This window comes from Myotis myotis, unplaced genomic scaffold, assembly GCF_014108235.1.
Source record: "Myotis myotis isolate mMyoMyo1 unplaced genomic scaffold, mMyoMyo1.p scaffold_m19_p_9, whole genome shotgun sequence".
NCBI lineage: Eukaryota > Metazoa > Chordata > Mammalia > Chiroptera > Vespertilionidae > Myotis > Myotis myotis.
In genome coordinates, this window is record NW_023416401.1 from 10287210 (window position 1) to 10311024 (window position 23815).

The following is a 23815-nucleotide window of genomic DNA, read 5'->3' on the forward strand; positions in this document are numbered from 1 at the left end:
AGGCAGCGTGGAGGACAAGGATCGACCAGAGCCGAGGCTCTGCAGCTAGTTCTGCAAAACCCGGCGCAAGTCTCCAAAGCCGTGCCCTTCTCCCCAGGACCCGCGGTAACAGTACCTGCCGCTCGGGGATGTTGGGGAAAACGAAAAGCGATCATGTCGGCGCTTGGTGCAGAGCCTGCCACGTGCTCCGTGCCCTCGGACCTCGGGGGTGCAGGACGGTAGGGATCCTAGCGACTCTCCCCGCAGAGAACAGAGAACTGAGCTTGGGCGTCTCGGACGCGTGACCAGCGCCGAGTCGGAGTCTCCGCAGAGGCGCGCAACCACCTGTTGAGTGCAATGATGCAGCTTCTTCCTCGCGTCCTGTTTCCTGCCTCTCCTCCGCTTTATTGTTCAGCGTCCCTGTTCCTCCCTCGGGTCTCCTCCCAGCGTCTCCGCCTGCGGGTCTCCGGGGCGGACAAGTCCACGTCTGCCGCCGGGGAGCCTCGGGGTCCCGCAGGGCGACGACCCGGCCACGGGAGGACGGCTGCGCCCCGACAGCCCTTGGGGACGCCGAGGAACGCTCCGCTGCGCCCTTGCCAAGCCTGAGCTCGCCTGCCCGGCAGTGCGAGCACCCGCTCCGCGAGTGCCGGTCCCCCTCCTCGAGTGCCGGTCCCCCTCCACCAAGGGCAGAAAAGCGCTCCGGCAGCCCCGCGCCCCCGCTTCCCTGGTGTCTGGGCCCCAGCCAGGACGATCTGCGTGGGGAAACCGGTTCGGGGGAGCAGGTCCTGTTCCGACCTTACTCTCGTTCTCCAGCCGGCCAGTGCGCTTTGTCCCTCCGGCGTGCTATAATTCACTAGCAAGCGGTAGGTCGGCTGGCGTAATATTTCTTAGGGTAAAACTCAATCCACTTTATGGGATGGTGAATGTCACCGCCAGATTTGTTGCTTCCGTCCTCCTTCCCCTTCCCTCCCTCCCCACCCCACCCCCGCCCCACCCCCTCTCCTTCCTTATCGGCAAACTACAAGATGTAAGTCAGGTGGTATCTACATTTTACAAATGGGAAAGCAGTCGTGGGGCCAGGCTGCAGGTTTGAAGGAATTCTTAACCATCAGGTCTCTCTCTCTTCTGCTCTAGGTTTATGTGGCCAGTGCGCCTCTAAATACGAGCCCTTCGGTACTGTCTCCATCTCATCAGTAGCTGAGGCCGTGGGGAACCTGTGAGTCAAAAATTTCCTCCTCTGTCAGGAGTTGCTCAAAGCCATAGTATAATCCCCAGAACCTTAACTAGACATTGCCGTGTGTGTGTGTGTGTGGGGGGGGGGGGGTTGACAGGTTGACAGGGGTCAGTGCTATCCCCTGGGGAGCTAGGTATTGACCAAGGGAGAAACCTGAAACCTGAGCATGTGCCCTGACAAGGGGAACCTTTAGATGCGTGGGGGGCGGGGGAGCCACTCAACCAACTGACCACACCGGCCAGGGCTCAGCACCCATTTTTTTACTGCCAAGTTTATGAAACCATTAAGTTGTTGCTGGTTGGTTGGAGTGCCCTCCTGTGTCTCTACATTAAAATACCATGTGAGAACGTTCCAAGAACATAATGAAATTGCACTTGCTGCATCAGAGTTATGCATGACGTGAACTGCTTGTTAGGCATCATACTTTCCAGAAGAACCACCGGGAGATCTGGGGAGCCTCCTGGTGGAGGAAGTCCCTGCCAGGAGTTTCTGCAGAAACTTATGTTTGTGTTGCAGTCAAAATTTCAGGGTCTCAGGCTACTCTAGCAGAGGACTCTGGTCATTCTTTCTGGCTGAGCAGCATCTGAAGACCCCTTCCTATGTTAGAGGAGCCCAGCTCCCACCATAGAAGCTAAAAAGCAAACATATATCTTTCCAGCCTCCCTTGCAGCTAGAATGCCCCCATTTAAACTCAGCAAACCAAACCCTGAACTGGAAGCACTCCACTTTGCCCAGGGGGCAGTGCAGCGGTAGCCAGTGGGCTCTCTAAGCTGCAGTGGGGTCACTACCAGATCAGTTTGCCTGAGTATCTGCTGAGCCTGGTTCTTCTGGCCTGCAGAGATTGTGGTTGCTACCCATTAGCATTCCAATGAGTTCCTCTTCTGCATAAAGGAGCCAGAGACTGTATTGTTGACAACTAAGACGACTTAATCACTAGATGCTGATGGAGCAACTGCTAGGGGTAAAACCACTGGGCTGAGCCCCCCTGGGTGGGTGGAACCACCCTCCTTCTCTCTATCGGACTTCCTGCCGCACTGGCCTTGTCTTCAGTTTCTCTATCCGCGCTAATACAGTCCCCACAAGCTAGCTGTGGCTCTCAGCACTTGAGATGTGGCTAGTCTGAAATGAGATGTGCTCTGAGTGTAAAAGACTTTACACCAGATTGCAAAGACTAGAACAAAAAAATATGTAAAATACTGCATTCATAATTGTTATGTTGATTAAATGTTGAAATGACAATGTTTTGGATATCCTAAGAATTAAGTAACATATAATGCTAAAATTAATTTCACCTTTCTCTTTTTATAATGTGGTTGCTAGAGAAATGTAAATTACATACATGACTCATATTATATTTCTACTGGACATTCTAAAGCCCCAAGATTTGGCCTTTGACCTAGTTAATGCTAACTCTTATCCAACTTCAGCTATTTGCTTGTGTCCCATCTTCAGGGAAACTTTCCCTGACCCCTGGCCTAGGATTCCTATGTTGACATAAGAAACATCCAAACCTGCAGAGAATTTTTATAAGAATTTATTTGAGGACAACATATGCTGGGTCACAAGATTTCAAATGCTCCTGACAATAACAATTTGCAGTTTATTTATGTAGTTGAGATTAAGGAGGGAATGTAAGGAAGATTATTTAGTTGGGAGAAGTCTAAGTGGGGATTGGCTCAGTGGATAGAGCATTGGCCTGAGGCCAAAGGGTCCCAGGTTTGATTCCAGTCAAGGGCATGTACCTTGGTTGCAGTTTCCTCCCCAGCCTGGGCCCTGGTCAGGGCTCATGTAGGAGGCAACCAATCAGTGTGTTTCTCTCACATCGATGTTTCTCTCTTTCCTCTTTCTCTCTTCCACTCCCCCCCCCCCCCCAAAAAAAGGAGAGCTCTGGAAGAGGATATTTCAAGGGTGTGTTATCCTAGATGCACAGAATCAGTGGACAGCACTTGCTTAAAGCAAAGATAATAAACTTGACTAAAGAAGCTATATGCCTGGGGCGTGACTGTTTACCATCACCTGCCCTGTTAGGAATTCATGATCAGATCACCCTGTGAGATTACATTCCTTAGAACTTCTTCTTTGTCCACACCTATAAGCATATTCCTTTCTTTTATAGTAGGGGCCCAGTGCACAAATTCATGCACCTTGAAAGGAACTGAGGGCTGCAAGGCTGCGGTGGGCACAGGGGCAGGTCTTGGCCCATCCTCCGCAACCCTGCCCAGCCCCTCCCACTTCGGCCCCCAGTCCCCTGTCTGCTGGCAGCCCCACTCCCACAGCCACCGCTAGCCCCGCTTGCACCCACTGACAGCACAAAGCAATTGGAGCCAGTGCCAGCAGCAGGTGCGAGTGACAGTTGCTACCCCAATCGCCCCTCAGGAGCAGGGGGAGGTGGAGAAGCCCTCAGGGGCGATCGGGACTGGAAGCCACTGCTCACACCCGCTGACGGGCCGAGCAATCGAGACCAGCTCTGGGCGCTGGCAGGGGGTGCGAGTGGGGCTGGCGCTGGCAGCAGGTGCGAGCGTCAGACAGGACCACGGCACGTGGGAGCAAAGAATTTTCAGTAACCACCAGAGGTTCTCCCCAATGACAGTGACTGGCACCCTGCCTTGGACTGGCACCTCCGCTCACCTACTCCACCATCCCACCGTGGCCAATGCCCCCCATGTTCCGCATGCACCCCTGATGGTCAGTGCATGTCATAGCAACCGGTTGTTCAGTTCTTCCGCCGTTTGGTCTATTTGCATATTAGGGCTATATATATATATATATATATATATATATATATATATATATATACTAGTGGCCCGGTACATGAAATTCGTGCACGGGAGGGGGGTGTCCCTCAGCCTGGCCTGCACCCTCTCCAATCTGGGACCCCTCAGGTGATGTCCAACTGCTGGCTTAGGCCCGATCCCCATGGGCCTAAGCAGTTGGACCGGCAGTTGGACATCCCTCTCGCAATCCGAGACCACTGGCTCCTAACTGCTCACCTGCCTGCCTGCCTGATAGCCCCTAACCACTCTGCCTGCTGGCCTGCTCACCTCCAGCTGCCCCCTGCCCCAATGGTCTGATCTCCCCCAACTGCCACCCCCGCCAGCCTGATTGCCCCCAACTGCCCCCCTGCTGTCCTGATCGCCCCCAACTGCCCCCCCCCACCGGCTTGCTCACCCCCAACTGCCCTCCCCTCCTCACCTGATCACCCTAACCGCCTCTGCCTCACCACCATGGCTTTGTCCAGAAGGACATCTGGAAGGTCTCCCTTTTATTACCCTTTTATTAGTATAGATATAGATAATTTACCTGGGTCTTTAATTAGGCATTATTTGTTTGGCTATTTGCTTAATGTTCAAACATTAATGTTCTCCCAGTTAGAGTTACGTACCCATGAAAGCAGCAACTGGGCTTTTTTTGTTGTTCATTATTCTCCCGGAACCTGGCCTAGAGCCTAGCACATAGAAAGAGCTCATTAAATATTTGTTGAATGATTACATAAATGAAGTGTGTTACGAATCTCCAAGAAGAGGACAAAGTAGTCAACTTTTGCTAAATTGATTTGACCACAGAACTCTTGTCCCACAAAGGGCTTAGTGAAGAATTATAATCTCTGGGAACACAGTTTGGGAAGCACTGGCTTAGGGGCTGTAACTACAGACGAAGTGTATTGAACCTCAGTTTAAATCTTCATTTGCAGTATGACCTCAGCTCTCCTATATGCTGAAGGTATAGGTAGGCTTGTTGGGGGGCGGGGCTGGATGTTGTTGTTCTTTAGCTTGTTTCCCTTCCTCTGCAAATCACAAACTCTGTTCCTTAAACTCTTCCATTTAGTAAACATCTAAAAGAAGCTGAATAATTCTCCTTTAATAAAGAGGATTTCATGAAAATTTGTACGTGCAGTTAATGCATGATAGTAATTTTTCTCCTGCATCTGTACAGGCCCGAAGCAGGTGAAATAGTGGGTTTAACAAGGGATTGGGGTAGTTGAAAGGAATTTACCTGAGAGACCAGCCAGGCCTGGCACATTTCTTTTGGGAGAGGTAGTGCGTGGTTATCAATTGACCCAGAGCATGAGACCCAGGGAAAGGCTGTCAAGTCCCACTCACACACACACACACACACACACCCCCCAAAAAAAATAAGTGGCTCAGCTGAAATATCCTTTTAATTCACTTTGTTAATAATCTTCTCCAACTAGCCCTACACACAAAGGCGAAGTGATTACTGTATGACAGCCTAGAACTTCGGGATTCTGAGCAGGGCTGGAGCTCAGCACCTCCCAGGGCGAGGGGGCCAGGAGGGCAGCCAACTCTGAGGAGCAACACAGCAGAGCGAAACAGGCAGCTTGGCCTGCTGGGGCCCTTTCTCTCACCCGTCATGTCTACACAAAGGAACAGAGGAAAGAAGGGTGAGGCAAAGGGGCTCATTGCCACACCGAGGGGCATTTAAAGTGTTTCCAATGACAGACTGGAAGACTAGGTCGCCAGAATAAGTTCATTTTTTAATGCTCTGGGCATTTCCAAAGCTCAGTGGGGGTTGGGGAGGGGGGGAGGGTGACATTTAAACCTGATTGTGAAAGGTCCATTTTCTAGCACAATATGTTACAAAGAACTGACCCCAGAATCTCTAAATAGACCAGTAACCACAAGATTGATAGCAACCAGCTAGTCGATCCACACAGACCCCGAAGTGCCAAATGTATATGGTTCACCAGGTAAATTCTCTAGACTATCAAATCCTTGTTTGCTGAGCTGATCAGCTATTTCATTTACCACACACTTGGGCTAATTAGTGATATTCCTCCTTGAGGACAAGACTCTTGTCTTGCCCTAGTCGGTTTGGCTCAGTGGATAGAGTGTCGGCCCGCGGACTGAAAGGTCCCAGGTTCGATTCCGGTCAAGGGCACATGCCTGTGTTGCGGGCTCGATCCCCAATAGGGGGTGTGCAGGAGGCAGCCAATCAGTGATTCTCTCTCATAATTGATGTTTCTATCTCTCTCTCCCTCTCCCTTCCTCTCTGAAATCAACTGAAAAACAAAAACAAAAAACCAGACTCTTGTCTTATATGTCATGTTTATTTTCAACAGCCAGTATTTTGCCTGGTCCAAAGCAATTACGTAGTCAAATATTTGTGGAATGTGAATGAACTATCTCTCATATGTCAAGATCCAATTCTGTCAAGCGATCTCTAACTACCCGAAGAAGTCAGATGCTTTCCCCTTTATGTTCTTAAATTCCTCTCTATGTACTTAAATTAATTATCAACTCCGATCTATTTCTCCTTATAGGCTGTGAACAAGGAGCTCTCTCAGCTTTCATCTTCCTACCTGCAACCACTGTCGTAGGTATCTAGCAGAAGTTAAATATTTGTTGAGTAAATGAAGTGAATATTCCTTAAAAGTAAAAATGGGGTCGGGGGCAATCAAGCATAGTATACCTTGCTCATTTCTTATTTATTTCTCCATCTTTACTAAAAAATAAAACCTTTGTTTAAATCTAATTTTTACCTATTTTTGTAACTACACCTACACAGCAGATCATAGATGAAACACATAAACACATGTGTGTACACACACACACACACACACACACAAAGTTTGTTACATTAAATTAATGACCAGCAATCTCAAGTGGTCTTTTAATTCTGTTGAGTAATCAACTGTATTTCCCAGACCACTTATTCCTCCTACTCCTTCTCCTGGACAGCTCTCTACGCCTTCTCCTCTCCTCTCAGAACTCTGACATCGCTCTCCCATCACTCACAGCTGACGGCCTGATTTCTACTTTACTGGGAAAATAAAACCGATTAGAAGAGCCTTGGCTCAGTGGTTGAGCATCGACCTGTGAACCAGGAGGTCACGGTTCCATTCCCGGCCAGGGCACATGCCTGGGTTGCAGGCTCGATCCCCAGTACAGGTTGTGCAGGAGACAGCCAATTAATGGTTCTCTCTCATCATTGATGTTTCTCTCTCTCCCTCTCCCTTCCTTTCTGAAATCAATAGAAATATACATTTTAAATCAATCAGAAGAGAACATCCACAGGCCCATCCACCTACTTGTCTGTACCCAAGTCCTTGGTCTCCCTTCCAGGTACTAAGCATGAGCTGTACCCACCCCTCCCCCTCCATACACACACACACACACACACACACACACACTCCAGATTCCATCCCCTCTCACACACAGACATCACTCCAAAATTTCTCCCTCTCTTTTGGATCATTTCTATTAGCAGACAAACACAAGTTATGGTCTCAGCATCTTTAAAAATTCCACTGCCTCCATTTCCCTCTCCAGACTCACCTTATATCTCTGCCGCCAGTTACTAGAGCTGTTGCAACCCCAGCTGACGTGAGCAGGAAAGAATGGAGTGCGTCCTGCCAAGAGATACTGGACAGTGGCCTCCACTTTCTCTTCCCTGGTTGGTCAAGTCTCCTTATCTGCACAGTTGGGATAATGAAACCCTTAGGAAAATGTCTTTGAAGTCCTCAGAGGACACTCCACATGGGAATGACTGCTGTCATCTTGACCTTTACTCCTGAGCGGACTCTCAGTGGGAAAAAGGAGGAATATTCTCGGGGCTTCAGACCTGGATAGATTCACAAACAGGGCGAAGTTCAAGGGTATTTCCTCCACTGGGTTCTGCAATGACCACACTTAATATCCTCTGAGAGATACAGACTCTTTACTTCTGAGATCTTAAATCCTACGCAGAAGACCCCCATCCAATGGTGGGATCCCCTCCAGTGTCCTGGGTAGGATTCATCCTGCCACGGATGCTGGTTGAACCCAGGTCATAAAGGGAACTGGCCACTTCAGGAGGCAGCCAGCTCCTTCTATTCAGGTCACTGTAAATGCTAGAAGTCCTTTATTTGAGATTAAATCTAATCCTGATAATTCCCAAGATTGATTTTAGTTCCGCCTACACCTCATACATATAGTGACCCAAGTTCCAGAAGACTGTCAATAGGAGTCCCACCTCTGAGTCTTCTCTGATCTGAGTCAAACACCCCCAGTGTAACAAAATGGCTATGAGCTTCGACTTCAACAGGCCATGTTTAAAATTCCTTCTCTACCGCTTTCTACCTAAGTGCCCTGCGCAAGTTACTCAATATGCCCACCTTCCTTTTCCTCACCTACATAATGAAAACAGAAATGCTGCCCAACTGGTGTGGCTCAGTGGTTGAACGTCGACATATATGAACCAGGAGGTCATGGTTCAGTTCCCAGTCAGGGCACGTGCCCGGGTTGCACGCTCAATCCCCAGTGGGGGACGTGCACGAGGCAGCTGATCAATGATTCTCATCAGTGATGTTTCTATCTCTCGCTCTCCTTTCCTCTCTGAACTGAATAAAAATATACTTTTAAAAAATAGCTGGGACCCTGGCCGGTTTGGCCTAGTGGATAGAGCGTCGGCCTGCGTACTCAAGGGTCCCAGGTTCGATTCCGGTCAAAGGCATGTACCTTGGTGCGGGCACATCCCCAGTGGGGAGTGTGCAGGAGGTGACTGATCGATGTTGCTCTCTCATTGATGTTTCTAACTCTCCCTCTCCCTTCCTCTCTGTAAAATAATCAATAAAATATATTTTAAAAAAATAAAATAGGATGTTTCTCTCTCATCGATGTTTCTAACTCTCTATCCCTCGCCCTTCCTCTCTATAAAAAGCAAAAACAAAAATTAATAAAATATATTTTTTACAAAGTGAAAATAAAATAAAATAAAAATTAGTTGGGAAGGGCCCTTCAGGAAAATGTGTTATCTTCGTTGCCACCTGAGAAGCAAACACAGGGCTCCGAGGGAAGGCTCACGGTTTGTGTTTGATGGGTGAAGGTGGTTTGGAGCAGGGAGCAGTGCCTGAGAAGGTTAGATCTGGAAAAGTCTGTGTTCAGAGAAGAATGGCATCTAACAGGTGACAGAAGGCAGAGGACTAAAGGAAGGGCAAGCAACATAGCACAGGGCCCCTGCTTGGAAACACAGCCTCAGAGTATTAATATCCCAAGCTCCCCTGGAGGGCTCAGTAAGTGGTGACTATTATCCTCATATTCAGAAATAATGGCCCCCCCCTCCCTGTGCTAAGCATGGTTAGACCATACCTGTAACTAGCACCGCCTCCTAGTTGAGCCACAGCCTCCTAGACCAGGCCTGTATTACTGCATGTATCCCAGTGTATTTCACTTAATTAGGTCTGGGTTGAGGAGCCTGAGAGGCAGGAACCACATCTTTTTTTAATCTTTGAATGTTCCTCATCTAGCACATTATTCACACATTGTAGATGTTGATTAAATGTTAGTGAGCTACACTAAGTGGCGAGGAAATCTCAGCAACTAGTCTTTAGAGAAGTTTGATGGCAAGAAGAGGATGAAAGGGGCCGTGTAAAGAAGTTGAGGGAAGGGAAAGAAGAGTTGCAGAATGTCTAAGGCAGAGAGGGAGCCGCCCTGGATCCTAAGAGTGGACGCCCCTGGAGGAGCCAGCTCTGGGAAGGGTGCGGGGGGGGGGGGGGCTCTGAAGTGAAGGCCAGGTGACGGGGCTCAGGAAGCCAAAGGCAACGGCTTCCTGCAGGAGTGAGAGAGGGCAAGGGCCTGGGGACTTGGGGAAAGACGAGAGCTCTGGACAAGCCGCGGTGACTGTGGCATCTACCTCTTCCAGGACAGGAGCGCCAGCTCAGCTCACTTCACTGACACTAAGATCTTCTGTCTCCGTTTTTCACGCCAAAAAACTGTGGCCACTGTAGAACTCACCCTGAGGGTAAGTGGGAACAGCAGGGCATTCAGCAGCCAGGGAGCAACAATGGCGAATCTCCTCCCCCAAAGAAATCAATAATTCTTTCCATACTCACACTGGATTAGATTTGCATGAAGGATACCCAAGAAGTCATAATTAGGGTGGTTGCCCGTGGGTTGAGGGTGGGAGGGTGAGACATATGGGGAAAGGGATAGGAGTGAGACTTTTTATTGGATGCCTTTTGATATATATATTTTTTATTTTGAATCATCAGAATGTCTTCCCTGTTTTTTAAGTTTAAATGATAAATTTTGAAAAGAAAAAAACTGAAAAAAAATTTGTCTAGAGAATTTTTCCTGGGAAAAAAGGAAAAGAAGTCCCCTTCAGAACTAGAGGACAGCAAAAGGTGTAGCTTCATCTGGTTGCCTTACAAAGGCCTCAGCAACTGGGAAGGCCACAGGCAAGAAAAGTTAAGATAATATTTTCAGCCGAAACCGGTTTGGCTCGCTGGATGGAGCGTCAGCCTGCGGACTGAAGGGTCCCGGGTTCGATTCCGGTCAAGGGCATGTACCTGGGTTGTGGGCACATCCCCAGTGGGGGATGTGCAGGAGGCAGCTGATCGGTGTTTCTCTCTCATCGATGTTTCTAACTCTCTATCTCTCCCCTTCCTCTCTGTAAAAAAAATCAATAAAATATATTTAAAAAAAAAAAAAAAAAGATAATATTTTCATTAGAGCAACCGGGTAAGTTGGGGATCACTTGCACAGAAAGGAACAGAAGACGGTTTCTTCATCTGCATGATGAGAGGCCTGGGCTCGGACACCTTGTTAAACAAAAACAAAAATTTAATTTCCACAGCTGAAAGTCTTCTTTTAAGAGGGTTTATTAGGCCCTAGCTGGTTTGGCTCAGTGGATAGAGCATCAGCCCACAGACTGAAAGGTCTTGGTTTCCATTCCAGTAAGGGCATGGTCCTTGGTTGCAGGCTCAATCCCAGGCCCCTGGCTGGGGCGCATGCAGGAGGCAACTGATCAATGTGTCTCACATCGATGGTTCTCTTTCTTGGTCCTCCCCCCCCCCTGCCCCCCCTTCCACTCTCTCTAAAAGTCGATGAAAAAATATCCTCAGGCGAGGATTAACAACAACAACAACAACAACAAAGGCTTTCTTAGGCCATTGCTAGCATCAAAGAAGACTGGTTCTGGGACACCGAGTTTAATCCACCAGCAGCATGGCTAGGTAGGAAAGACAGCACGCCCAATGTCCAAGAGTTTTTTTAAAATGTATTTTTATTGATTTCAGAGAGGAAGGGAGAGGGAGAGAGGGACAGAAACATCAATGAGGAGAGAGAATCATCGATTGGCTGCCTCCTGCACGCCCCCTATTGGAGATCGAGCCCGCAACGGGGGCATGTGCCCTGACCAGAATCGAACCGTGACTTCGTGGTTCATAGGTCAACGCTCAACAATTGAGCCACGCCAGCTGGGCTGTCCAAGAGTTTTTACAAGCTTTTTTATACATCAAGCAGGGGGAGCAAGATATAAGCCGTTCTGAAAGGAGTTACAGTGGGGCCTTGACTTAGGAGTTTAATTCATTCCGAGACGGAGCTCGTTAAGGAGCTCGTTAACTCAAATTACTCTATCAACTCAGTGCAAAAAATCGGCCGAGAGACAGCTGGTATCTCAAAAAACTCGTTAGTCGGGACACTCGTAAGTCAAGGAATTTTAACTTAGAACATTGCAGAATTTTTTCCTGTCCTTTCCCCCTTTCCATCCAGCTCTTTCAAAGGAAGCATTGCTGACGAATATCTGTATGATTTTAATCATACTCAGATAGTCCTTTTGTGTTCAGGGCATTGTCCCACGTTGCTAAGGAAAACTTATTCCTAGGAGGTCATGTCCCACAGAGAAGAGAAATTCAAGGATTATGTGAGGCGATGAGATGTTTTAGGCCAGGGGTCCTCAAACTACGGCCTGCGGGCCACATGCAAATACAGATATTGTATTTGTTCCCGTTTTGTTTTTTTACTTCAAAATAAGATATGTGCAGTGTGCATAGGAATTTGTTCATAGTTGTTTTTTTAACTATAGTCCGGCCCTCCAACGGTCTGAGGGACAGTGAACTGGCCCCCTATTTAAAAAGTTTGAGGACCCCTGTTTTAGGCAAACTGGTGCAAAAAGAGGGGGAGAGGAGAGGAGAGAAAGAGAGAGAGAGAGAGAGAGAGAGAGAGAGAGAGAGAGAGAGAGAGAGAGAGAATTATCAGGTAACGACTGACAAGGATTTTTAAGAGTTTTCTTGAAGAGGAGCCTTTTCTGGAAAGGTGCAGGTGGTTAGTTCAATCTGTTGGCTGGGGCTTGGTTTATGGATTTACATAACTGAGAACCTCTCAGAACGTTTTTCTTGGCAATGTCATCCGACAAGCTCGAATGCTCTCCTGGTGTTCGATGAGAGTTTTACTTGGTTTGGTATTGCAGGCTGGGTACTGTGCCCCCAGTGCCCGTCACGTTTCCCGGGCTGAGCTTCAGTGTTCCGTCTCCTCTCTCTCCACTCCCTCTCCCCACCCCACACCCTGCTCACTCACAGTCTCCTCTCCATGAGGCTTAAAAATCAGCCCAGTTCGGAGGGAATACGTCGTGCATTAGATCAAAGTCATAGTTACACGTCAAGGTAAACAGAACTGACTACACACACCCTTTGCCCACAAAAATGACAAAAAGGTTTATATCATGCCGGACGGGTGCCATCTAGTGGCCTGTGGTGTCACCCAAGGAACAGCAGGAACGTATCCTTCAGTTTTTGTGAATAATTTTAGGGTTTCTTTCCAGGCTCACCCTTAGTAAAATTGTGAAATCCAAGACAAATTTTCCCATATTTACACTTTATCTTCTCTGGAATTTCCCCCCATGACAGTCAGGTGTAGCAGAAAGAGAGCAAACATTGGAGTCAGGTCAACCTAGCTCTACACCAAATGCATCCCGTGCTGCCTGTGGCTTTAGGATCCGGGCCAGTTCCCCAACTTCCCTGAGTCCCAAGCCCCCCCCCCCCCCCCCCCGCTCTAAGCCACAGGGAGTACAATCTTCTTTACAAAGTCTTCGTGGGGAATGAGTGAGATGAAGTGTACACAGCATTCCACATACAACAGATGCACCCTAAGTATTAGTTCCAGCCTCAAGTTCATCACTACTTTAACTGTAGGACTGAAAAGGGAGAGTAAACTGCTGAGCGCCGGTCCAGGGAAGCACCCAAACAGAGGGGAGACGACCCTCGGGGTGGCAGCAGGAAACAAGGTCGTGCAGAGAACTCGCCGGAAGAGGCGTCAAGGGACTCACGAGATGTGGGCAATGTTACGGAAGCTAGCAAGGGCCATGGAGGCACCCAGAGCCCAGCAGCAACGGAAAGACATTTCCACGCCCAGGACTCATAGGACAAGCAGATACTGTAATGGAGCCTAGAGAGCTCTGAGCTTGGGAAGACGGGCAATCTGACAGGTGCCAAGGCAGCAAGGGAGCCGGGAAGAAATAGCCCCGCCTCTCCCCATGACCTCCAATGTCACTGTTGGCTGCCCCCAGTCAGAAGGCAGCTGGCAGGAAGGCCAGGGCACAGGTGCCAGGGAATGGACTTGAGGAGGAAACTCACAGAGGGTCACCAGGGTGGGACATCATAGAGGACATCAATCCATGCTTTGGGGAAAGAATCAGATTAGGTGATGCCCATAAATAAATTCTAAGGAGAAGGAGGGAGGAAGGAGCAATGAGCCAATAGGTACTGGTTATCTATTTTATTGTATTTACTGTGTCTTTTAACTTTCTCTTGTAACTTTTTCAGCAACCCGGTACAGTTGGTATTGTTATCTTCCTTTTATAAATGAAGGAGAAAAGCTCAGAGAAACCAAATAACTTGCACTGAGACACCCGGCTGGGAAGTAATAGGATTCCACCCTCAGTTACCAGATGCCAATGTCCCTCTACATCAGCGGTTCTCAACCTGTGGGTCGCGACCCCTTTGGGGGTCGAACGACCCTTTCACAGGGGCCACCTGAGACCATCGGAAAACACATCTATAATTACATATTGTTTTTGTGATTCATCACTATGCTTTAATTATGTTCAATTTGTAACAATGAAAATACATCCTGCATATCAGATATTTACATGACGATTCATAACAGTAGCAACATGACAGTTATGAAGTAGCAGCGAAAATAATTTTATGGTTGGGGGTCACCACCACATGAGGAGCTGTATTAAGGGATCGCGTCATTAGGAAGGCTGAGAACCACTGCTCTACATGATCCTCTCCAGCCTGGAATAAAATCCCTTATTCACATATGATAAAGATGTTATTTTAAATCTATAGGAAAGACATAAACTACTGAGCAAATTGTGCCATTTGGGTAGCTATGAGAAAAAGATGGAGTTGGATCCATATCTCAGGCTTTACATTGGATGGGCAGCATATTTAAACATGAAAAATAAAACCATAAAGGGTCTTCCACAATGGGAGAATTAAAAAAATCTTATCAGAGTGGCGAAGCCCTTTCTAACACAAAACCATAAAAGAAAAAAAGAGCGAGAAATTGAAAAACATAGAAATAAAACATTTTTGGCAAAGCACAAAGCACCCTGTTATTATTCAAATGGTTCACACACTGGTGTCCTCAGAGGTTGGCAGGAACGGATTCTCCTGGCACAACGCCAAACCCAAGGCTCCTCAAAAACACTTCCCCCACTGCTCCCTAATGAAATTCTTCCCGTAAGATCCGTGCTTCTCCTTTCACCCCAATGCAGAATGCCTCTGCGGGGTGTCACCCATGACGCTGGTTCTCCTTTGTTATTTACTAACAGGCAGAAGGAGACTGTGCTACACACTCAATGAGGAGATGTCGGCAACACAATCAGGGAAGAGATGTCCAGAAAGGGTTGGCGAAGTTCCAAAATTACCAACTTTTACAGCTTACGATCATGAAAGCCTCTGACTTTTACTAAAATCTCGCCAATGCATCCACCACTCTCCATTCTCTTTGGGGGGCGGGGGAGCTGAATCAGACCAGTGCAGGCCACCGCGGTCTTTGCAGCCTCTGGTCTGGCCCCTGGTGCATCCCAAATGTCTCTCTGCAGAGGATCCTCTCCTAAGTGAAATCTGATCAAATCACCTCAAACATCCCCAAGGGTGGAAGTGCTTTCAAAAGTCCCCCGTCGACTTTAAGATACACCGGAAACTCCTTTGCAGACAAATACGATCCTTCAAGATCAGGTTTGCCTCTCCCCCTTATCGCTCCCAAGAGTAACCCAAACATCTGCAATTCCCGCAACAGAGCTTCCCCGCGGGAAGCAGCAGTCATGTCCCTCTGGCTGCTGTGCCCACTAACTCCTGGCCATTCATGGTGCAGCCGCCATGTCATTTACTCAGGGCAGCTTTCCCACCCTAAGTGCTATTAATAAGGTCCTCAACGCTCCCCCTTTGGCAGTTCACAATATATTCTAATTGATTGTTCACCTCCTACTTCCCTATCCTTCCATCCCTTCACCCCAAGACTGTAGGTAGCTTGAGGTTAGAGATTCTCCTAGTACTTGTTATGACTCAGCATCTAACACATTGGCAGGCATATAATAAGTGTTCAATAAATATTCACTGGATGAGTGAACAACTAAATTGTTAAGAATTGCCCAGCCGGTGTGGTTCAGTGGTTGAGCATTAACCTATGAACCAGGAGGTCATGGTTCCATTCCAAGTCAGGGCACATGCCCAGGTTGCAGGCTCAATTCCCAGTAGGAGGCATGTAGGAGGCAGTCGATCAATGATTTTCTCTCATCATTGATGTTTCTATTTCTCCCTCTCCCTTCCTCTCTGAAATCAATAAAAATATATTTAAAAAAAAGAATTAAACCTATTTGTAGCTCCCCATTGTTTTAATAATTAAGATTTATGCACAATAAATATAATACAATTAAAATTTTAAATTTACAAGCAACAGATTGAAGAAAAATATGTATGAAATAAGGTTTAAAGAGTTTATTTGCCCTAACCGGTTTGGCTCAGTGGATAGAGCGTCAGCCTGCGGACTGGAAGGTCCCAGGTTCGATTCCGGCCAAGGGCATGTACCATGGTTGCGGGCACATCCCCAGTAGGAGGTGTGCAGGAGGCAGCTGATCAATGTTCCTTTCTCATCGATGTTAATAACTCTCTATCTCTCTCCCTTCCTCTCTGTGAAAAATCAATAAAGTGTTTTAAAAAAAAAAAAAAAAAGAGTTTATTTAAACTTCATAGAAAAAAAATCACTGAGGCTTTAAAAGATAAACCAGCCCGGCCAGTGTGGTTCAGTGGTTGAGTGCCAGCCTATGAACTAGGAGGTCACAGTTCGATTCCCGGTCAGGGCACATGCCTGGGTTGCAGGCTTGATCACCAGTGAGGAGTGTGCAGGAGGTAGCCGATCAATGATTCTCTCTCATCAGTGATGTTTCTCTCTCTCCCTCTCCCTTCCTCTATGAAATTAATAAAAAGTATATTTTTAAAAAATAAAAGAGAAACCATTCCCCTTAAAAGGAAATCATCTCAAAGGTTTAATCCTTCTAGTCTAATCCAGTGCTAGTGAACACAAAGTCAAGTGTGGTATCGTGTCTGTCTTTTAATGATAGGCTTGATCTCTCTCTAAAATCAATGAGAATAGGGTAGGAGTGTAGGAGTGTGTAGGGAAAGAAGAAAGGTTAAGGGATGAAGAAGGCACAGGACAGATCATAGAAGGCTCTTAAGTCATCCCCAGGAATTTGGAACAGGAACCACATTAAAAAAAAAATAGAACCTGAAAAATGACGTGATCATTTTGGCAGCTGTGTTAGCAAAATGATTCTGTCGGCAATATGGAGGATATATTAGAGTGTGGAAACATAAAGGCCAGAAGACCACTTAGAAGACTCTGGCAGTAATAACAGAGTTTAAGTGCTTGTGTGTGCCAAGACAAGAAAAAGGGAAATTGTTTTCTAGCTTTCTGGTTTGAGAACTTAGAAGTACAGAGAAGACACGGCAAGGGAGAGGCAGGAATGCCTAGTGATGACACACTTGGTCACTGGGGCTTGTCTTTGCTTCCAGATGTCACTTTTGAGCTGTGGGACTTTGGGGGAAATCCCTTAATTTCTCTGTGCCTCAATTTCATCATTTATAGAATAGAAATAATAGTAATATCTCTTTCTACAGTTGTCCTAAGGGTTAATGAAAGAAATGCATCTGATTGAAAAGTACTGAAATAGTATCTTGAATTTAGTAAGCTTTTTATTTTTTTAAATATATTTTTTATTGATTTCAAAGAGGAAGAGAGAGGGAGAGAGATAGAAACATCAATGATGAAAGAGAATCATTGATTGGCTGCCTCCTGCATGCCCCCTACTGGGGATCAAGCCTGCAACCGGAGCATGTGCCCTGATGGGGAATCTAACTGTGACCTCCTGGTTCATACGGGTCCATGTTCAACCACTGAGCTACGTCAACCGGGCCAGTTAGCACATTCTTTACACAGGTTGCAGTACAATTGACTGGGTGATATTTTTTTTGTTGTTAAGTTTGTTGAGGTGACATTGGTTAGTAAAATTACATAGGTTTCGGGTGTACAGTTCTAGAATGCATCTTCTGTATATTGTACTGTGTGTTCACCACCCCAAGTCAAGAGACTGGATGATATTCTCATCCTGAGAATTTTTTTATTACCATAATTACATTCCATCCTTTGCATCTTCTTAATTTTCCAATTAATTAAAAATCACTTTCAGGGATACATAATCAAACTTAACGAATGTTGAATAAATGTCTTGTCTATATGTAATAATACGTGATCCTGTCCTAGAACTACAAACCTGCTTTAGTTAATATTTAAAATTCCTAACTTTATTTCTGGGTCAAAAAAGACAGAATTTTGAGACAGTCCCTAATGAGGCATTTCGTTTTAAGGTCTTCTAAAACTTATTTCACACTCCCTTAGTCTTCCCCCTCCCTCCTCCCTCTTCAAATCTCGTTTCTTTGGGTGAGAATCTCGCGAGATATTGAGTTCTCATGAAATCTCCCAAGAGCCTCCGCTCTTCCTCTTCCCCAAAGCATCCATAGGTGAGTTGCTCTTCGGCGTCTCTCTCCGAGAGTTGAATCCTCGGGTTATCGCCGCCATCCTGGCCTTCGGGGCGCCAATCTTGAGGCCCCTGAGTAGAGAACTCTCGCGGTTACTGATTTCTCGCTGAAGGCAGTGTCCCCTGTGCTGGGGGAAGTATCGGAGCGCCCGACTTGGCGCCCGGGCCGTGCGGCCCGAAAAGGGGTACGATGGGAGGGGCTGGGGGCTTTGGGAGCTCGGGTAGGCCGTGGTCGGTGCCGCCTCTTACTCCGGAGGTCCAGTGTCCCGCGGTGAGTGGTGGCCTCAGGAAATTGGGGGGCGGCGGGAATGGAGTCGGGTCGAGGCTTTCCTCGTTTTAGAGGAGTCTCAAGTTAGCTGCGTGCCACGCTGGTGGCAGCACAGAAGCGTGGAAAGGCGGCGTCCGTGTGAAGCTGTGCGAGCGAAGGGGGTTTCTGCGGGGCGTGGCGGCTGGGGTCTGCCGCCCCGGGGCGCCGTGTCCTTGCGCCCGAGGGAGCCCTCGTTGCACCGAAACGGGCTGGTTGCCGTCCAGAGAGCAAGGGGGCTGGCGCAGGCCGTGCCGCCCGCCGTGGTGCCGGCACTGCGGCCTGCAGTCACCGGGAGGCCGGAGGGGGAGAAAGCGTGGCTGCGGTGATGGCACCTCTTAGGACACCTTTGGATTCACCGTGAAAACAGCGGTTCTCTGAGCAGCTGCTGGCGGCACTTGGTGCACACTGAGGCTGTAGGTGACTGCCCCCGCGTCCTGACAGTTGCTCCGTCCTCCCTCCCAGGTGACCCCTGAAGATGGTTCGCTATTCGCTAGACCCAGAAAACCCCACGAAATGTAAGTGAACAGCACTTAGTGCGTTTCTTATTTGGGGGAAAGAGAAAGGAGACAACCCGAAGTTAACCGCCGTGCCCTCTGTTTTTCAGCATGCAAATCGAGGGGCTCCAACCTCCGCGTTCACTTCAAGGTATGTGACTCCGTTGTGCTCTAAGAGTCGTGTGGGTGCTGCAGTGAGCTTTTCTTTGACACCGTATGCTGAGAAGGCAGCTGCAGTGATGTCTTTCTTAGGACACCTTTGGATTCACCATGAAAACCAACCAATTCTGAGCAGCCGCCTTCTGGGTGTCGGTCCTGAGTGTGTCGTGACTGTCTTGATGTTGGCACCTTGAGGATTCGGGAACTTCATGCTTGCTTTGAAAATGGTGATGCCTTCGCATGGTTAACCCCCGGTGTGTTTCCTATTTAGAACACGCGTGAAACTGCCCAGGCCATCAAGGGCATGCACATTCGAAAGGCCACCAAGTACCTGAAGGACGTCACCCTGAAGAAGCAGTGCGTGCCCTTCCGCCGCTACAACGGCGGCGTCGGTAGGTGCGCCCAGGTGAGAATGGATGGTTGCTGTTTGAAAAGACCGGTTGTAAGGGAAAGTGACTGGGGGGGATTGCAATGGCCAAGGTCTTCCATCAGGCTGTTTCTGGTTGCTGTGATGACAGTCTTAGGACACCTTTGGATTGGCCGTGAAAAAAACCATGTTCTGAGCAACCTTGAAGTGAATGAAATCAACTGTGTGTTTTTGTTTGGGATTTTGAGAGTATGTTTGCTAAAGCAGGGAACTGAAACGGGAATGGCTTAGGACAGAAGTAGCAAAGGGAGAGACGAGGGCGTGCTGCTTTGCTCCCTAGAAATGTTACCGGAAAGGAGTGAGCCAAGGCAGCGCTGTGGTCACCTCACGGGAGAGACAGAACGTGGGGCGTGGGGACAAGTTTAGGGTTTGGCCCAGGGCAAGCTGCTGCCGCCTATTGCTTCCCTGGTTGCAAGTCTCCGCGGGGTCCCTCAGTTTAGGAGATGCTTGCCTGCAGGGGAAGAAGAGGGAGAAGGAAAAGAGGAAAGGTGTGGGTATGCTCCCAGGAGGGAGAGCTGCCATAAATTGTGGTGGTAACATTTTATTTAAATCGGAACTAACAGCCTTTCTTTGTTTTCTTTAGGCAAAACAGTGGGGCTGGACACAGGGTCGGTGGCCCAAAAAGAGTGCTGAATTTTTGCTGCACATGCTTAAAAATGCCGAGAGCAATGCTGAACTTAAGGTACCCAAAGCATTAACACCTTTATATGTATCCAACTTAGATGGGGGTTCAGTTAATGTTGTCCAGACTTAATATACAAACAATAAGACACTATTGCAAAGAAACAAATATTTAGTTATCAAAGTGGTTGCTTTAGTAATGGTTAATGTGGTTTATTGCCAACACTTTTTAAAAAATATATTTTTAAAATATATTTTAAAAGGAAGGGGGGGGGGAGAAACATCAATGATGAGAATTATTGATCAGCTGCCTCCTGCACAACCCACATTGGGGATTGAGCTTGCAACCTGGGCATATGCCCTGGCCTGGAATCAAACCATAACCTCTTGGTTTATAGATCGATGCTCAACCACTGAACCACGCCGGCCAGGCTATTGCCTACATTCTTAATGGAGAGATGTTAAATTTCATTTAGAAGTTAAAACTGTAGTCAACAAGATAGGTTTGTCTATTCCCCTTTAGCATTTGGAAATCTGGGCCAGAATTAAAAATGTGGGTCTCTGGCTATAACCCACTTTTATTTATATCTATAATAATAATAATAAAAGTGTAATATGCTAATTAGAGCAGACATCCATCCTTCCGGACAAAGCCGTAGCAGGCGGGGGCTGAGGCAGAGGCCCTTGCTCAATTTCATGTGTCAGGCCTCTAGTATATATACCAGGGGTGGGCAAACTTTTTGACTCGAGGGCCACAATGGGTTCTTAAACTGGACCGGAGGCCGGAACAAAAGCATGGATGGAGTGTTTGTGTGAACTAATATAAATTCAAAGTAAACATCATTACATAAAAGGATACGGTCTTTTTTAGTTTTATTCATTTCAAACGGGCCGTAGTTTGCCCATGGCTGATATATACACTGGGTGGCCAGATTATTATGTCCATCCCATCAGTACAATGAAGTGAATTAGTTAGGCAAATAATAATAAATAATAATAATAAAACCTTAAGAGTATTTGCTTAGGAAATTTTCAATATTCAGTATTTTTGGAAGTGTCAATGAAGTACTGATGGGGTGATCATAATACTCTGGCCACTCAGTGTATATTTACTAGAGGCCCAGTGCATGGATTCGTGCACCAGTGGGGTCCCTCAGCCTGGCCTGCTGGGATCAGACTAAAATTGGCTCTCCAACAATCCCAGGATCCCCCAGGGGTCCAAGAGTGGGAGAGGGCACCCTGCAAAGTTGCTGTCAATCGCAGCCCCTGCACCAAGCATCTGCCCCCTGGTGGTCAGGGCGTGTCATAGCTAGGTTGCTTAGCCTTTTATATTTATATATAGGTTTTTAGAGAGGAAGGGCGTGGGAGAGAGGAACATCGCTGTAAGAGTGGAACATGGATCCCTGTTGCCTCTTGCACACCCCCACTGGGATTGAGCCCAAAACCCGGGCATGTGCCCTGACCACGAATCAAACTGGCAACCTTTTGGTGCACAGGACAATACCCAACCAAATAAGCCACACCAGCCAGGACTGGTTATATAATCGTTTCAGCTGCTAAGCCATGCTGCCAAAATCTTGTTTATCATCAAAGCTTAGAAATTAGCACTATTGGTGATCTTTAAGATGCACTTAGCATAGGGCTGAGTTTTGGTAGTTAGGTTTAATTTAAGGAAGGACATTTAGAACCAAGTTTAAAGTAACTGCTTGAACTGATACTCGGCTTAAATTCTTAAGGATTGCTTTTCAAAAAAGTTCGTTAAGGCAGGAACTTAATTTTCCATAGATGGTGTTAAGATAAAGATTTACTGGTTATGTTCTTTCTCCCTTCTTCCCAGGGTTTAGATGTAGACTCTCTGGTCATTGAGCACATTCAGGTGAACAAAGCTCCCAAGATGCGGCGTAGAACCTACAGAGCTCATGGGCGGATTAACCCATACATGAGCTCTCCCTGCCACATTGAGATGATCCTCACTGAAAAGGAGCAGATTGTTCCTAAACCAGAAGAGGAGGTTGCACAGAAGAAAAAGGTACATTTCTTAGTCTTCGCTCAGTTTCAGTTGTGTAGAGTAGATGTGTGGTTGCTGTGATGACTAACTTAGGACACCTTTGGAATAACCATGAAAGGAAACTATTCTGAGCAACCAGCAACCTTTTATTTTATTTTTACTTTCGTGGATCTCATTTGTTTCTTGATTGATACTGAATAGTAACTTTGTACCATTCGGTACATCAGAACTGTGATTGTCTGCTGATAGTCCCACCTACATATCCATTGCCACTTCCAAAAATGCCCCTCAGGCCTAATAAGCCTATATTCAGTAAATGATGACAAGTTAGTGTTGTTTTTGAGAATTGTCTCATACCATTGTAAAGTTTAAGGTGTGCCACATGATGGCTTGATTTAAGTTTACTGTGAAATGATTACCACAGTGGGTTCTCCTAGATAACAGTAAAAGTAAGAAAAGGAGGGGCGGTGTATGGTAAGAACTCTTATGATTTCTCTTCCTATCAACTTTCCTATGTATCATGCAGCATTGTTAGCTAGTCATTCAGTTGGGTAGGCCAGGAAACTGGGAGTAATTCTGAAATCTTCCCTTCACACCCAATAGATTTTTTGTATTGATATTGTCACTTAAATATCCTGTCATTGGAATCCTTAGCTGGTGTCACTGTCTTCAGTGAAAATCAATTTAAACTCCTTCCCTGATTAGTCATACCACATCTCTATGCCAAAGGACTCTTTCCTTTTATGTTTTTTTAAATATATTTTTATTGATTGCAGAGAGGAAGGGAGAGAGAGAGAAAGATAGAAACATCCATGAGAGACAATCATTGATCCGTTGCCTCCCGCACAACCCCCTACTGGGGATTGAGCTCACAAGCCGCGCATGTGTCCTTGACCGGAATCAAACCTGGGACCCTTCAGTCTACAGACCAACGTTCTATCCACTGAGCCAAACCAGCTAGAGCCCTTTTATGTTGATGTTTCCAGTTCTTTCACTGAAGCTAAGACCTCTTTTTAATAAGATGTAGTGTGGATGTTTTTTGGGAAATTTTAAGTCATTTTTATTTTCTTTCCCCAGATATCTCAGAAGAAACTGAAGAAACAAAAACTTATGGCCCGGGAGTAAATTCAGCATAAAATAAATCTAAGTAAAAGTAAAAGCAGAATGTTGGTTGTCTTTATTACTAAATATATTTCAAGTGATAAAACAAGTTTTCTGATTAGAATTTAAAAATAGATTATTCTGTTCTGTCATTAATTTGGGTCATAAACATGCTGTTTTGAAAGTCTTGCTGCTTTTTTGCATAAAATGGGATTAAAACATGGAGTTCTGAAATTTTTTTCCAGCCACTTCATTGAGATTTAACACCAGTTCACCACAGTGCAGTGGATCTTAGTATACTGCTATGAATCGATCACTAAAATCAATTTTAGGACATTGTAATCACCACAGAGAGAACCTTGGCAGTGGTTTAGCTGTTACTCAGCCCTAGGGAACTACTTAGCTATAGATAGGCCTGTGGACATCTCAAGAAACATCACAGGATGTGGCCCACTGGCTTTGTTTATGACAGTACTTTCAGGGTTCATCCATGTATTGTACTTGATGTATAATTTGTATCAATATATTTATTGGACATTTGGGTCTTAAGCTATTGCAAGTAGTGCTCTGTGCACCTTTGTAGGTTTTTGCATGGGCATGCTCTCATTTCTCTTGGGTATGTGCCAAGAGTGTAATTGCCCAGTCATTGGAACAGCCAGACTTT

The 23815-nt window shown here is 46.7% G+C and overlaps 2 protein-coding genes and 4 non-coding genes across 6 annotated transcripts; all 6 read left to right on the forward strand.

The window, feature by feature from the left end:
* The first annotated feature begins 153 nt into the window (after nucleotides 1-153).
* LOC118663213 lies at nucleotides 154-10461 on the forward strand. Its single transcript, XM_036322660.1, has 4 exons — nucleotides 154-218; nucleotides 346-842; nucleotides 1114-1195; nucleotides 9854-10461. Exons 1-4 carry the CDS (start codon nucleotides 154-156, stop codon nucleotides 9936-9938), a joined length of 729 nt encoding a protein of 242 aa, XP_036178553.1. The 3' UTR covers nucleotides 9939-10461.
* Nucleotides 10462-17929: 7468 nt separating this feature from the next.
* On the forward strand, nucleotides 17930-23215 carry LOC118662957 (60S ribosomal protein L17). The gene is made up of 7 exons (XM_036322105.1): nucleotides 17930-18017; nucleotides 18804-18856; nucleotides 18946-18986; nucleotides 19266-19400; nucleotides 20005-20103; nucleotides 21880-22071; nucleotides 23128-23215. Exons 2-7 carry the CDS (start codon nucleotides 18817-18819, stop codon nucleotides 23173-23175), a joined length of 555 nt encoding a protein of 184 aa, XP_036177998.1. The 5' UTR covers nucleotides 17930-18017; nucleotides 18804-18816; the 3' UTR covers nucleotides 23176-23215.
* On the forward strand, nucleotides 18659-18724 carry LOC118663875. Its single transcript, XR_004970179.1, has one exon. It is a non-coding gene; the product is annotated as a small nucleolar RNA SNORD58 (small nucleolar RNA).
* Nucleotides 19067-19131, forward strand: LOC118663872. The gene has a single exon (XR_004970176.1). It is a non-coding gene; the product is annotated as a small nucleolar RNA SNORD58 (small nucleolar RNA).
* Nucleotides 19498-19562, forward strand: LOC118663873. Its single transcript, XR_004970177.1, has one exon. It is a non-coding gene; the product is annotated as a small nucleolar RNA SNORD58 (small nucleolar RNA).
* LOC118663874 lies at nucleotides 22123-22186 on the forward strand. The gene has a single exon (XR_004970178.1). It is a non-coding gene; the product is annotated as a small nucleolar RNA SNORD58 (small nucleolar RNA).
* Nucleotides 23216-23815: the final 600 nt, after the last annotated feature.